General features: G+C 42.3%; 1 protein-coding gene across 2 annotated transcripts; it reads left to right on the top strand.

Annotated features, from left to right (window-relative positions):
* The first annotated feature begins 2,003 nt into the window (after positions 1-2,003).
* Positions 2,004-14,464, top strand: vps35l (VPS35 endosomal protein sorting factor like). Of its 2 annotated transcripts, none has more exons than XM_069664247.1 (29): positions 2,004-2,098; positions 2,359-2,541; positions 2,671-2,790; positions 2,877-2,901; positions 4,068-4,147; positions 4,473-4,601; positions 4,705-4,789; positions 4,867-4,923; positions 5,023-5,119; positions 5,200-5,247; positions 5,499-5,592; positions 6,246-6,446; positions 6,551-6,597; positions 7,062-7,173; positions 7,286-7,402; positions 7,481-7,534; positions 7,624-7,704; positions 7,789-7,851; positions 7,933-8,018; positions 8,114-8,194; positions 8,381-8,444; positions 11,058-11,156; positions 11,249-11,326; positions 11,505-11,619; positions 11,742-11,881; positions 11,974-12,139; positions 12,447-12,565; positions 12,676-12,825; positions 13,345-14,464. In XM_069664247.1, exons 1-29 carry the CDS (start codon positions 2,009-2,011, stop codon positions 13,441-13,443), a joined length of 2,880 nt encoding a protein of 959 aa, XP_069520348.1. In that variant the 5' UTR covers positions 2,004-2,008; the 3' UTR covers positions 13,444-14,464. The 2 variants fall into 2 exon arrangements, with proteins under 2 accessions (XP_069520348.1, XP_069520347.1); XM_069664246.1 differs by having other exon boundaries at positions 12,673-12,825.
* The last annotated feature ends 266 nt before the right edge of the window (positions 14,465-14,730 follow it).

The raw sequence follows: 14,730 nt of genomic DNA, 5'->3' as shown, positions 1-14,730 counted from the left end.
TGTATTGACTATAAAAAATATTTTAAACCCTAATGTTTTAATGCAACTCTTTTCAATAATGTATTATTCCTATCTAAAGGGCCTTTAAAGTGAAATTTACACCATTGGGTCATTATTTTTTTTCAGATTATATCATCCACCCAACGAGTTTGGATAAGACATTGTGTTATAGTACCAACAGTCAAAGCCAGAAGGTTTCTTTTCCTATAATACATGTACATATAAGTATTACGACACGTATTTTTATGTAGTAACGTATGTTACGTTTGTCTGTGTCTGTTATTGACATGCAGCTGTTAATATCAGCACAGGTTTCTGTGTCACAATAAGGGCTGAATGATTCAATAGACGAGTGAGAAAACAAGCTAATCTGCACATTATAACATTTCACTATGAGCGTTATAACTAAATATCTGATCTTATCCATTAGTACAGAAAAGCAATTCTCCAATTAGCCACAATATGTCATGCTTTAACCATAGCTAACCGCTAGCTGCCTCCAGCCACCTTCAACCCACCCATGTACAGAGTCATTCTAATAAATACAGACCACAAACGCGGACCTATACCGGACCAAACTTGATATTGACATACTGTACCTGCTCAGGTGAACGGGCGGACAAACCTGCAGCACTACGGTCAGGTCATGGTCGGGCTAAACTGTACGCTAAAATCCTCACTGACTGCTGCAGACCCGCGGCGAGAAACGGCGGTGCTCACGAAGATCGTCTATTACACTGATGTTTCACTCACAACCATTAACGTCTTTCGCTCGACTAATCCAACCGCCTCGAAATGTTTGTGTAACATGTAGTAATATAGGTCAACTGCTGTTCTACAATAGTCAAAATAGTTTTGTTGATTTTCTCCAGTAACCTGTAAGTCAGACAAAGTGAAGTTCCTCTAAAATGGTTGAGTCCGCACAAAATCATTTCAAAGTGGGATCTCTTCTTTTTTTCTTCTCTGTGGTGGCCGCCCGCTTCAGAGCGCAATGTTCCCTGGGAAATGAAGTTCTCTTTAACTGTAATAGTTCATTAAAACGGCGTTCTGTTCACATTGTCGCTGTTAAAATGGTAAAATAACTCCATATTACGTATTTAAAATAGCAGCCCTACGATGACATCATTACACATTTAACAGGTCGCCAGTTAACACAGCGTTTTCCCCAAATTAGGTATAACCAGGAAGTACTGCAGTGTCATATGACTGTAAATAAAAATGGCTGCGGTGCAGTGGTAGGTGCTCTTTTTTCAGTTGAAAAACTCCGTATCATCAACCTGAATTTATTGAATTGTGTGTTTATTTATGTAGTGCGAATTTTGAGAACGTATACGCAGTGCAAATGCGTGTATTTCGAGCTTAACTGTAATATAACGCCCCACATAAAATGTCTTTGCAGGTTTTCAACATAACATCACAAGTTGCAACCAAGCCTTAAATAACATAAGCTCAATGGCAGTGATTTGGTTTTAGGCTAGAAAAAGTCTATGGGGATGTGTCAAAGTTGTTCTTAAATATATTTAGTAGCAGTCTTGTTTTAAGGTTGTCTAGATTTAAATTTAAATGTACATATTGGTGATGATGTCAGACACATGCTAACACTTTGTTGTTAACATACCTTTTTTCCTTCAGCCTTGTTCCAGCTTCCAGATGTTGTTTAATAGTGAAAGCTATAGTGCACAAGTATACTTAAAGGATTGTGGTCATTCCTTACAGTAAGTGTAGTGTAATGGCACTGTTGCATCTCTGTCATCAGCTGACAGTTGCATGACATAGTGACAGCTGGGGGTCTTTCCCCACCACAGGCCTTCAGTGTTTATGTTTGAGGCAACCTCTCAGATCCTTATGGAACATAATCAGTGTTTCTTGAAGATAAAAGCAAGGCACAAAATGAGCTTAAGGGTGAATGTCATTGTAAACCAATGCCAACGTGGTGACTGGTTTTTGTAGAAACAATTGAACCTGGTCTGCTCTCCTGTCCTTCTGTTGTGTAACTAGGCGTTCGCACATGCGCAACTATGAGTCAGAGCTGCAGAGATGTCGTCCTGAGGCTGCTCTGGTGGAATTTGGAGACTACCATCCCCTCAAACCCATCATGGTAGACCATCTGCTTTTATTACCTTCTTCATACTGTTGTGCCACTACTATTATAAAATTATGATCTCTGCCACAACATCACAGCATCTGATCCAGTTCCTCTGTCAGCATAAACACAATACACAATCTAATATTTGACTTGAAAAATCAAATAGAGCTATTCATGTTGTGTAAAGCATAATTCAGTTGTTTATGAGATTTAAAAGGTAGCTTTAATGTCCCTTTTAACAGCTCTGAACATGTTATCCCTTCTCCAACCAGGTGACAGACACAAAGACCCGCCGTGGAGCTCGTAAAGGCAGCACCTCCTCATCTTCCTCCTCCTCCTCCTCTGCCCCCGCAGACCCCCTCAGCTCCATGCTGGATGGGACCGACCCCCTCTCCATGTTTGCTGCAGCCTCAGCCAGTGAGATCCCCACCATGTCACACAGCGCCTCCACAGGGGTCAGTTCACACTGAGGACAGGAAAAAAATGTTTTAACAATTGCTGTTTTACCTTGATTATGAAAGATACACAAGTGAAGGAAAGATGGTACCAAACTTGTTTTCTTAAGAAGGTGTCATTGCTTTCAGGACCTGGGGAGGAAGAGGAAGGAGAAGGATGAAGAGGCGGTGGGAGTAGACTTTGAGTCCTGGTCAGCAAAACGAGGAGAGATCTTGGCGAGGTTCACCACCACAGAAAAACTGTCGATTGTGAGTCGTTTGTAGGTTTTCTGTGACTACAAACTAAAAAAGTTTAGCAAGACACAAACCTAATTCCATTTTCTTTGTCTTCATAGAATCTTTTTATGGGTTCTGATAAAGGTAAGACCTGTGTTTGTCTTTATTATAATAACTTTAATAAATATATTACACCATAGTGTAGCAATAGACAAACACCGTAATTTATGACGCATGTAACAACAAGGATTTTATTATCATTCTGAGACATTAAAGCTGCTATAATCAATATATTTATAATAACACTATTAATACTGACTATGTAAATTTAAAAGGGTCAGCTTGTAGTTGCATACATATGGAAAATTATCACTCAGCACTGCTGTTGTCTCAGCTCTTTGGCACTTTTTAGTGATATTCATATTGTTGTTTTGGTTTTGCAGGCTTCTACTTTGTTTTGCTCGCCTCTCATGGCTCTCATTGGTCTTGTTTGTCTGATGTACACTACCTTCTCACCAAAAAACAGCAGACAGACAGTAGTTGACAGGAGTTGGATGAGGCCAAAACAGAGAAAAAGGAGGGGCAAAATTGGACTACAATTTGTTGGATGTCCCGAAAAACAGTGTCAAATAAATGTCAGCTATGCCAACTTTATAAGGTGGAAATATATGTCAGTGTTTTTTTGTTTTTTTTCCAGCCATAAATATTTATAGTGCTGATCTCAAAGATTTCCTTTTCGTTCTCTTTGGCGGGACTTGTGGCGATAAACGGTAATTGCGGGAGCACCAGATATCCAGACAGTGCTGCATGTGTGACTGACGACCACGGTTGGCTCCGGTTGTAACTCTTGATTTTCCTCGCTGACGGTCGCTTTCCTTTTAAGACTGTTTGTCTTCATCTGAGCGTCGAGTTTGTCGCTTTTTCTTTAGATTTTAACTTTTTTGAAATTTTAACTTTTTTTGAAGTTGTATCTGTAGTCATCAATCTCTTCTTTGTTTGTTCAGCCATAGTAGATTACTGTTTACTCGCAACAGGAAAAGCAGCCGCTTTGCTCCGCCTACCCTCTCTGGCAGACCAACCACTGCTTGGTGATGGAAAACTCGTCACTAACTGGGCGCCACTTGTGATTTCTTTCCCGAAAGTTGCACCAGACACCCAGTCTGGTGACTTAACAGACATTTATTTAATGAAAATCTTCAAGATTATTACTTTACACTAATCCTTTAAGTAACCTTTAAATAATCACTACAGACCTGTGCATGTTTGAACTATACTAAAAAGCTAACAAAGTAATTTGGTTGTCGCTGCAGGAAAAGCTCCAAGTCCAGGATCATCGGCTGTTTCAGAGAAAGTTCGAACTCGCCTGGAGGAGCTGGATGATCTTGAGGAGGTACATTTTTATGTGCATGAGTTCACATGGGAACAGGATGATATGTGATTTTATGTGTGCTGCTGTTAACCTGAATCATCATGAGATTCAGCTTCAAATGAGAGCATTTCTTCTAAAATCATCCTCTCACTCCTTACTGTCAGACTTGAATCAAAGTGCTCATCAAATGCTCTATTATACGTACAGTTTCAGTAAGCATGTAGGCACAAATAAGATGCTTCCACTTCCATTGGTGCTTAAATTAGCTACATTCTAGCTAAGCAGGGTGAATCCACAGAAGAGCGAATATGTCATTTGTACCTACTTGTTTGTGTGTTGTGTTCAGGGTTCCCAGAGAGAGCTGCTGAACCTCTCCCAGCAGGATTACGCCAACCGCATCGAGGAGCTGAACCAGTCCCTGAAGGAGGCCTGGGCCTCGGACCAGAAGGTCAAAGCCCTGAAGATCGTCATCCAGGTTAGTGCTGCACTTAAAAAAACCCTCACCCTGCAAATAATGTGGGAAAAACTTTAGTCTTCTGTGTGAAAACATTAATCCTGATCTGTGATCTGTGTTTCAGTGCTCTAAGCTTCTGTCCGACACCTCTGTGATCCAGTTCTACCCGAGCAAGTTTGTTCTCATCACTGATATCCTCGACACTTTCGGTACGTAAAGAAGTCTTGTTTCTCTCAGTTAAAAAAAAACAAAGCAGCTCCTCTGACTGTAGTCTCTCTCGTTGTAGGCCGGCTGGTGTACGATAGAATCTGGACCATGTGTTCAGACCCGAGACCCCTACCAGGTAAGGATGGGATGACTTCTAGTTGTCTAAGGGACACTTGATGGATATATGGTGGGTGCCTCTGGTTTTGATATGTCGCTCGACATCCTCCTTCCTCAGAATCCTTCACTGTTGACGATGTGAACGACACGGCCAAAGAGACCTGCCTCAACTGGTTCTTCAAGATCGCCTCCATCAGAGAGCTTCTGCCCAGATTGTATCCTTTATTAATGTCGTCTCAGTGAGGCTGTAGATCATCAAAGACACACTCCTTGACCCTTTGACCTCTGTGAACAGATACGTCGAGGCTGCCATTCTGAAGTGCAACCGCTTCCTGAACAAATCGTACGTTTTTGTCTTTTATCCCCTTAAATTTTGTAATAAATGTAGCTCTTTTGTTTGAGAACCATTTCTTAAATATTCTGCCTTTGTTTCAAGTATTCCTCAGTCATAAACTTGTATCACATCATAGACTTTACTCTTGTGCATCAGAATGCCTTTCTTGGTGTTTTTGAAAGTAACGATATATTTGAACCCCTTATGCTAAAGAGGTGTTTTTGTTGACAAATAACACAACTTGCTTTCCTCTTCCACAGCGGTATTCAGGAGACGCTCCCTCGGTTGACGGCCATGATCAGAGGGATCGGAGACCCTCTGGTGGCAGCGTACACCAGAGCGTACCTCTGCAGGGTGAGGCAGGATCTCTTCCTAACATTCATCCTGCATTTGTTAAGTGTATGTAGATAAATTTAGGCGATTTACCTCCAGGAATAATTTTAATCTTTGATTTTGTTGCTCAACCTTAAAATCTGTACAAGTAAAACAGGAACATTCCCTGTATTTTCTAGAGAACTGTCCTTTGTTTACAGAGTATATTATAGCATAACCATGGATAGATTGCTGAAAGGGCCAACTGTGCACAGGCCAGGGGCCCAAGGCGTCAGGTGGCCCTTAGACTGGTGACATTTCCTGTTGTAAAATCAATAGAAAATGACAAAAAAAGACAGACAAAACCACCACAAACGCAACACAAGCTACCACAAAGAGTCATGAAAGGTCTACAGAGAAACAGAGCAATAACAAGATATGCATAACAACCGCAAAGAGACTCAGACAACTTTACAATGACATAAAACAACAACATAGAGACTCAGAACAACAAAGAGACAAAGAACTACCACAGAGAGACACACACTCGCCCAAAGAGACATTTAAGAACTACAAAAACACAGAAGAACTACAGATAGATGCAAAACGACCGAACAGACAGAAACTAAAAGAACCTGTGAGTCCCTCTGATGCAGGAGGGAAAGGAAGGAGATAACAGTGCTCTCTCCCTCCAGGTGGGCATGGAAGTCGCCCCCCAGCTGAAAGACAGCCTGAACCGCAACTTCTTTGACCTGCTGGGCACCTTCCGGCAGATCAGCGGGGAGAGCGTGCAGAACCAGCTGCAGCAGCAGAGGGTGGAGGTGCCCGAGTACTTGACGCTTTATTCCCCTGCTATCAACTGGATCCTGCAGTGCATCGCCTACAGAGCTCCAGAGGTTCGCTGTCACACACCTTTTACTTATTAGATAGCTGGAACCTTTTAAGCTGAGAGGTACTGAATATTTTCAAAGTCAAACTGCTGTTTGTCTTTCCATTAAAGGCTCTGCTGACGGAGATGATGGAGAGATGCAAGAAGCTGGGGAACAAGTGAGTGCTTTTAATAATCAGGAGAATTTGATGAGTAGGTTTTTTCCTGTTGGTGAAAGATAAGGCGCTACAAGAAATACATTTCTCAGGAGAGAGTTACAATATGATACACTTCAGCCACCAAAGATGCATCTCGAGGGTCTTCAGATGATTAACAAGAAAGGAAAGCAGGAGGAAAACAATATTTCTGCCTCATAAAATTGCTTTTTAATTCAATGGTTTGCCTTTGTGATCATTTTAACTTCTTTCTTTTCAAATTCTAAAGAGAAGCAAAGAAGAAAACATCTTGTTTCACAACCAGCGACAAGGTTTCGCTTTATTTTAAAACATCAGAAAGGTCTGAAAGCTCTTCATTTAAAATCCTGTTTCTGGAAGCAGAAAGTGTTTCAAGTGTTTCTGCTCGCGATGGGGGAAAAAAGGATAATTTGATGGTAAAAAAAACATCATGTTCCTGTTTCCCACAGTGCCTTGCTGCTGAATTCAGTCATGAGGGCGTTCAGGCCGGAGTTTGTTGCAGCCAGAGCCACAGACTTCATCAGTATGATCAAAGACTGCGACGAGGCCGGATTCCCAAAGGTCAGAGGGCGCGAACAGTTGTAATATAGTGGTCCAATAAATTTAATAGTAGATTTTGTCAATGATTTTCACGTTCGAGTTTAGTGTGCTTAAGTTCATCCTGCTTCTCCAGCATCTCTTGTTCGGGTCTCTTGGTCGCAGTCTGGCTTGCGCCGACCCTCCAGAATCTGAGCGGCTGACGATCCTGAATGAAGCCTGGAAGGTCGTCACCAAAGTCCGCAGTCCTACGGTGAGAATAATGCTGCTCGCACGTTGAAAACATGAAAATATTCAGGTTATGACTGCTTATGTGTGTTGTGGTTTTTAGGATTACATCAACTGTGCTGAGATCTGGGTGGAGTTCACCTGCCGACACTTTACAGTGAGTAAAGCACAGGAGAGAGGAGGAGATGTGGCACTTATTATTAAGTGGAATTTAAAGTTTGTGTCACTTTCTTCTCTTTGTGTCAGAAACGTGAGGTCAACACAGTTCTGGCTGACATCATCAAACACATGACCCCCGACCGGGCGTTTGAGGACGCTTATCCTCAGGTGAGCACCTCACAGGATCAGTAACATCTTCCTCATCCTGCTGTCTGCTCTGTAGTGACTCTGTTGTGTTTTGTTGTGGTGCAGCTGCAGTCAGTGATCAGGAAGATCCTCACCTACTTCCACGACTTCTCCGTCCTCTTCTCCATGGTGAGCAAACGCCGCTTCTAATGATCACCGACAAGACATCTGTTTCCTGCCACAGTTTCACTAACTTGTTTTGTTTCCCAGGAGCGTTTCCTGCCGTTCTTAGACATGTTCCAGAAGGACAGTGTGAGGGTGGAGGTCTGCAGGTCCATCATGGAGGTCTTCATTAGGTGAGAGAAAATAATGACCTTCATTGGCACAGTGACACTGTATCTTAAAATCTTGAACCTCTAATAGTCTCCATCTGTTTGTTTGTCCCCTGCAGACACCAGGTGGAGCCCACCAGAGACCCGGTCATCCTGAACGCCATGCTGCACATCTGCAAGACCATGCACGACTCTGTCAAGTAGGTTGTTGTTTGTGTGTGTGTCCTTTACCTGTAACTTCCTTAAAGGTTGTTGTTCTTTATAGCTTTTAGGAAATTGTTGTTCATTCAGTTCTGTTAATATATACATTTAATGAGGACCAATATTTCAATTGCCAGCAGCTCTTCTGACAGCCCTCAGTCTGTTCTCTGCTCTTTGTTCTGCAGCGCTCTTACTTTGGAGGATGAGAAAAGATCTTTGGCTCTGCTGATCATCGGCTTCATCCGCATGGTAAAACTCCTTTAGATATATCACTGATGTTTAATTGTTATGTACATATTTCTTTTGGTACACAGAAAACCATGAAACGACCAAAACCTGCACTAGAGATAGACCGATATGGTTTTTTGAGGGCCGATACCGATACCGATTATAAGTAGTCAAGGAGGCCGATAACCGATATTTGGAGCCGATATTCATTTGCAGTAAAAGTGAAAATATTGGTGTCAAAATTTTGAATAATACAAACTCCAACACTTAACTTTGTTTAAATGCCTTTAAGCATATGTTTATTAAACAAACAAACAAAAAGCGCAGGGAGTTCCCAGGGTCAGCAGCATCTCTTATAAAGTTAACTGAAAATTTAAATAAATAAATAAATAACTTCCTGAAGTTTTATAAAGTAAATAAAACAAAGTTAAATAAAATTTGCAAAGAAATTAACTTTTTATCCTCTCTGCCGTGTGTGTGAGCACTCTGCACTCTTATCGGCCGTCGGATAAAAAAAAATAAAATTATTTATTTTATTTTATTTTTTTAAAGGCCGATGCCGATATGAGTCAAAATGCTGGATATCGGCGCCGATAATCGGTCGATCCCTAACCTGCACTGTGCTTTGGGCATCACCCATCATCTTCATAACAATCATCTTCATGATAAGTTCACAGAACCTTGATAAGCAGTATGAGATTAGGCTAGATCATTAGGACATGAGGTCAAAATGATTAACCCCCCTGATGCTAATAGTCAGTTGTGTATCCTTTTTGCTGGATATCAGCGTGCAGTCGTTTGTTGTAGTTTGTAACAAGTCTCTGACACATCGCCCGAGGAATCCAAGCCCATCCTTCTTTGGCAAATCTTTCAAGCTCCTCCAGATATAATGGTCTTCTGGCATGGACACTGGTCTTCAGTTCACACAGATTTTCAATGGGATTCAAGTCAGGGCTTTGTGCAGGCCAGTCAATGACGTTCACTTTGTTTTTTTGGAGGTAGTTCTTCACCAGGAGCGACGTGTGTTTTGGGTCGTTGTCATGTTGGAAGACAAAGCGACGACCCAGACCCAGTTCTGCTGCTGACTGCTCGAGGTTTTCTTTCAAAATCTTCACATATCCTTCTTTCTTAATGATTCCTTCAACCTTGACAAGATTCCCAGTGCCAGACGCACTGAAGCATCCCCACAGCACGATACTCCCACCACCGTGTTTAACTGTGGGGGCGGGATTCTTTGGGTTATACTCCTCTCCCTTCTTTCTCCAAACATAAGCAACATCTCTATGGCCAAAGAGATCTAGTGTGGTCTCATCTGACCAAAGAACACGCCTCCAGTAAGCATAATCTTTCTCCAGATTGTCCTTAGCATACTTCAGTCTGGCTTGAAGGTGTCTCTTCTGTTTTTCTTGGCCTGCATCCTCGCCGTCAATGTCTGTGCAGGGCTCTAGTGACTGTCTTGTTTGACAGTACGATTCCTGACTTGGCTAAGTCATTAACTCGTGTTTTGGTAGTTGTTCTCGGGTCTTTAGACACATCTCTCACCAGTTTTCTTTCCAGAGTCTTTGAAGTCTTTCCCTTCCTACCTCTGCCAGACTTGTTTTGTACTGTGTGGCTCTCTTTGAATTTCTTGATGATACTTCTCACTCCACTTCTTGACACTTGGAAACGCTGTGATAACTTTGTATATCCTTCACCTGCCTTGTAAGCATCAACAATTCTTTTTCTCAAGTCTAAACTGAGTTCTTTTGTTTTTGACATGATGCTTTCTCAAGTGACAGCTCAAACCCTTAATGAAGTTTTTATACTGAGTGTTAAGTGTAGGACAACCCTCACTTTTAACTTGATTGATTGATAGATTACAAGCTATGAGCATTACAAAGTTAAAGCACATGATTGCACAACAGTGGTTTGTGCTTTGGCTCAATAAAAAGAATAATTTTGACCCTGGTAGTTTTTGTTTTTTGTGAAATAATTTAGTTCCTGTGTGCAAAGTAAATTATTGTAAGCATCCAAAATAAAACTAGGATGTTTGGAAAAGCTGTGTTAAAAATGAATTGATCTGTTTAACAGCACTTGGGAAATTGTTGAAAAAAACTTCATAGGGGGGCTAATAATTTTGACCTCAGCTGTAAGACACTATTTCTTTAGAGTTAAAGTCGTATTCTGCCACTACATGTTTTTAGGAAATCATTCAAGTAGGGAATAGCGTATTTGTCTGGGACTACTTTCAGCTGCGGATACGTACACTTTTGTAGCTCTAGTGAGTATTTCAGGCAGCAGGGCAGTAGAAGTGGGGATAAACAACAGTGCTGTGTTTATGGTTATGGAGTAACATGTCATTCAGTGCAACAGTTGCATTTAATTGATTGAGTTTTCCAATATTTTTTAGAACAACAGAATAAGATATGGCTTCGGATAAACAGATGGTTGGAGTCATTTATGGTTGTACGTTTTTATGGGGATTTGAAATATGTATAAATTATGTATTTTGACCAGTGCAACAGGTCATACTTTAATTAGTCTTTATTTGACCCCTGTGACAAATACAGGAGACACAGTCCCCCAATCTAACCATATCATGTTAAATCTTATACCTGAAGTTAAACAGGTTTGTTTGTCCATCACTCTCTTTAGGTTTCTTTCGGTCGTGACTTCGAGCAGCAGCTGAGCTTCTGTGTGGAGGCCAGAGCCACCTTCTGTAACCTGGAGTCAGTGCTGGTGCAGCTCATTCATGTCAGTATAAATATATGTGTGTGCGTGTGTATGTGTGTAACTTGATATTCATGTTCACACACCATCCTAAACCTCCACATTGTCCTTTCCAGACGGTGAACCAGCTGGCGATGGAGACGAGTCGGGTGATGAAAGGGAGTCACTCTCGCAAAACTGCAGCCTTTGTCAGGGTGAGTGAACAAGCACTTCATTTGATCCCTGCAGGCCACCGTACGCTTCTTCAGGAAGTGCTTTCAACGGTGCAGGAGAAACAGGAACACATGTTTAGTGGAGAATGAGCCCAGCGTGGCTTCAGATCAGCCACAAAGTGCCATTAAAGGGCGATTATCTTTCCCTCTCCTCCATCAGGCGTGCGCTGCCTACAGCTTCATCACCATCCCGTCTCTCAGCAGCATCTTCAGCCGTCTCAGCCTCTATCTGCTGTCCGGGCAGGTCGCGCTGGCCAACCAGTGTCTCTCTCAGGGTGAGCAGCTCTTTCCTTTGACGATCTCCTTTCCGTTCTCTCTCTTTATCTTACTCCCTGTGCTCATTTATTTCCTCGTTACCTCCCTTCTTTCCTTCTCATCCTTCTTTCCTTTCCTCCAGCTGATGCTTTCCTTAAGGCAGCGGTCAGCATTCTCCCAGAAGTTCCTCGCTCCATCAGCGTGGAGGGAAAGCTCCGCTCTTCTGAGAGCTTCCTGCTGGACTTCATCAACAACTTCCTGTCCACGCTGCTGGTTGTCCCGGTAACACGGATCAGTTTCCTCCTCTGGTGTGGGTTTAGAGTCACAGGAGGTGAACTAACAGGCTTGTTATACCAATACGTGTGTGTTTGCAGGACCATCCCGAGCATGGCGTGCTGTACCTGGTCCGCGGCCTGCTCAACATGGTTCAGGATTACACCTGGGAGGACAACAGCGACGCCAAGGTGCGGGTCTACGTCAGCGCTCTGCCCCTGCTGGCCGCCATGAGCCAGGAAACCTACCTCTACTCCATCCCTAAAGGTACACGCACACACATTATTGTGGCTCATTACAATCCAAATTACTGTTAATTTATTCATTTCTTTTAAATCCAGGTGACAAAATAAATGTAGCTGTCTGTGAGTGCTATTTTTAGAACACACTGTAGATGAGAGAGTCCTAATCCTCCTCTGGATTTATCAGTGGTTCATTCCTGTATCACAAAGTCTTAAGTGAAGCTTTACTTTTCATCTTCTTGTAACGTTTAAAGTGGGATTTATGTGACAAAGCTGCTCATCAGACGCCACTTTTAATCCTAACTGACCCCTCTCCTCCTTCCTGGTCTCAGTGGACTCAAACGAGACACTTTACGGAGGAGACCCCAAGTTTCTGTCAGAGATCAACAAGCTGTGCGAGACTCTGATCGGACAGATCCTGGACCACCTGAAGGCACTCGGTCGGGACGAGGTGAGAAGCAGTGTTTTTTTCTCCTCTTGTGTTTTTTATACTCTCAGATTTGACTCGGTTGTGATTCGTGAATAGTGTTATATCGACATGTTCTTGTCGTCCCCTAGCAGCAGAGCACACGGCGTCAAGGCGCTCTGGCCTTTTCTCTGTTCGGCGTCCTGCTGGCTCACGGTGATCTGAGGAACAACAAGCTGAGCCAGCTGTCCGTCAATCTGTGGAACCTCAGCCACAAGCACGGATACTGTGAGACGCGGATCTCAGTGAGTGCACACACACACACACACACACACACACACACACACACAGAACTGTGACACCTTTAACAGATTTCTCAGGCAGCTCTACCCATAATTAATGAGATGTACTGTTGTTGTACTGCGTTGCGATTAGTTTATTTCAATATTTATTATTTATTTTATCATTATTTTCTGACTGAAGCAGACAGCCGATGGTCGCTCCTTTTTGTGTGGAAGCCCCTTTTTCTGTGAGCGTGCACAGAGCCTGAAGCAGAAAGCCTGGGTTATTTTGACAGACAGATTAGACGCACAGTGGAGGAAAAAGTGCAGTTTGAATGTCGACAGTCCACGACTAACATTTTAGTCCCGTCTCGTCTTGTTAACGAGAACAAAACATACGTGTCGTCAGAGTTTTTATTATCAACGATCTATTTTTAGCTCGTCAACGTCTCGTCTTCGTCATGGAAGAAAATGAACACTGCACTGAGCGTGCTTTCTGTGAATGCAACCTCAGTGACTTCCTGTTTTCTCTCCGGGCTTTAGGTCCGGACCCTGGAGTACATGAAACACCAGGCGCAGCAGGCCGACATGGCCCACCTGACAGATACAGTCCAGAGGCTCGCACTGCAGTCCCGCACCTGAGCGAGAACCTTCTTCAAATGTTTGCGCACCGAGTTTGTGTAAATAATACGTAACAAGAAGCACAAAGAAAGAAATGCCTTTATGTATTCTGTGAGGACACTTTGTGAACATTTGAAGGGGTGTGAGTGGACCAAACAACATTGCTACTTGTCGACTGGAGTTTGTCTTGTGCCAAAATTCCTTGTTGCCATTTTCAAGCCTTATAACAGCATGTACCTAAACTAACTGATAGGAACTCAACTACAGAACATTCTTTCAAGTTGTGTTTATAGCTCTTGCTGAGTGGAAAAGTTTTGGGTACTTTAAATTAAATAATCTACAAAACCCCGAAATTACTGATCAAATTGAGAGAGTGCAATTTCTCTGCGTGTGTCCTCGTGTTAAGCATCTTATTCGCTTTTCAGCCTAATTTTTCTGTCACAGTGAAATCGCTTCAGATGATTGAAGACGCTGCTGCAAAGCTTAACAGTATTTCTGTAATGAACTAACATGAGTGAACTTCTATCACATGTTGTACATGTGATTCAGTGTAATCTAGCATCATCCATTCAATAATCATAATGTATTATATTTAGGCAACATCACGAGAGGGAGTGTAACTGAATGTCATCACGGCTGTAAGCGTAAGGCCGAGTGCCGTAGATAATCACAGGCATGCTGATATTCAGTATAACATCACAAATAGTAGTAAACAGTAATAATCAACAACAGATTGTTTTTGCTCCGCCAGCTCAATTAGTTCCGCAACTTCAGTGAAAGTGGACTCTTGTTGCCAAGCAACCTAAACATCCTCCTGCGCTCTGTGTCGACAGGTTACCACAGATCAGCTGTTTTTTATCATTTGTTTTAATTTATCATCAACCAGTGAAATACGAGTCTGCTGTGTGATTCAGAGGTACCACCTTGATTAATGTAGACATACACGGTCTGCTGTGATGCTAATTAACAGTGGTCAGAACACCTGGCTGAGGCGGAGTGATACACAGAGCGAAAAGTCCCAGTGATGTTCTCTATATCAGCACTCATGGAACGCCTCTTGTCCATTTAGATTACTTGGTCGGAACAAACTGTTGTACAAGTTGAATGTTTTAACTTGCTGCATTTGTGGAAATAAATATCCTGCTTTGTATTTAAATACCGACAAAGAGTTTGAATCTGTTTTTATAGCATGACAGCCTCACTGGTACTGACAGTACATTAACAACAGTACAGTACATTAAAAGTGAAGATTTTGGTTCCTTTCCTTTCAATGTTTCCTTTCTGGGGCGGCTGTAGCCCAGTGGTAGA

Source organism: Semicossyphus pulcher, unplaced genomic scaffold, assembly GCF_022749685.1.
Source record: "Semicossyphus pulcher isolate SPU_LCO1_2020_fin unplaced genomic scaffold, fSemPul1.0.p SCAF_16, whole genome shotgun sequence".
NCBI classification, from domain to species: domain Eukaryota; kingdom Metazoa; phylum Chordata; class Actinopteri; order Labriformes; family Labridae; genus Semicossyphus; species Semicossyphus pulcher.
This window is presented reverse-complemented; position numbering and strand designations above follow the sequence as displayed.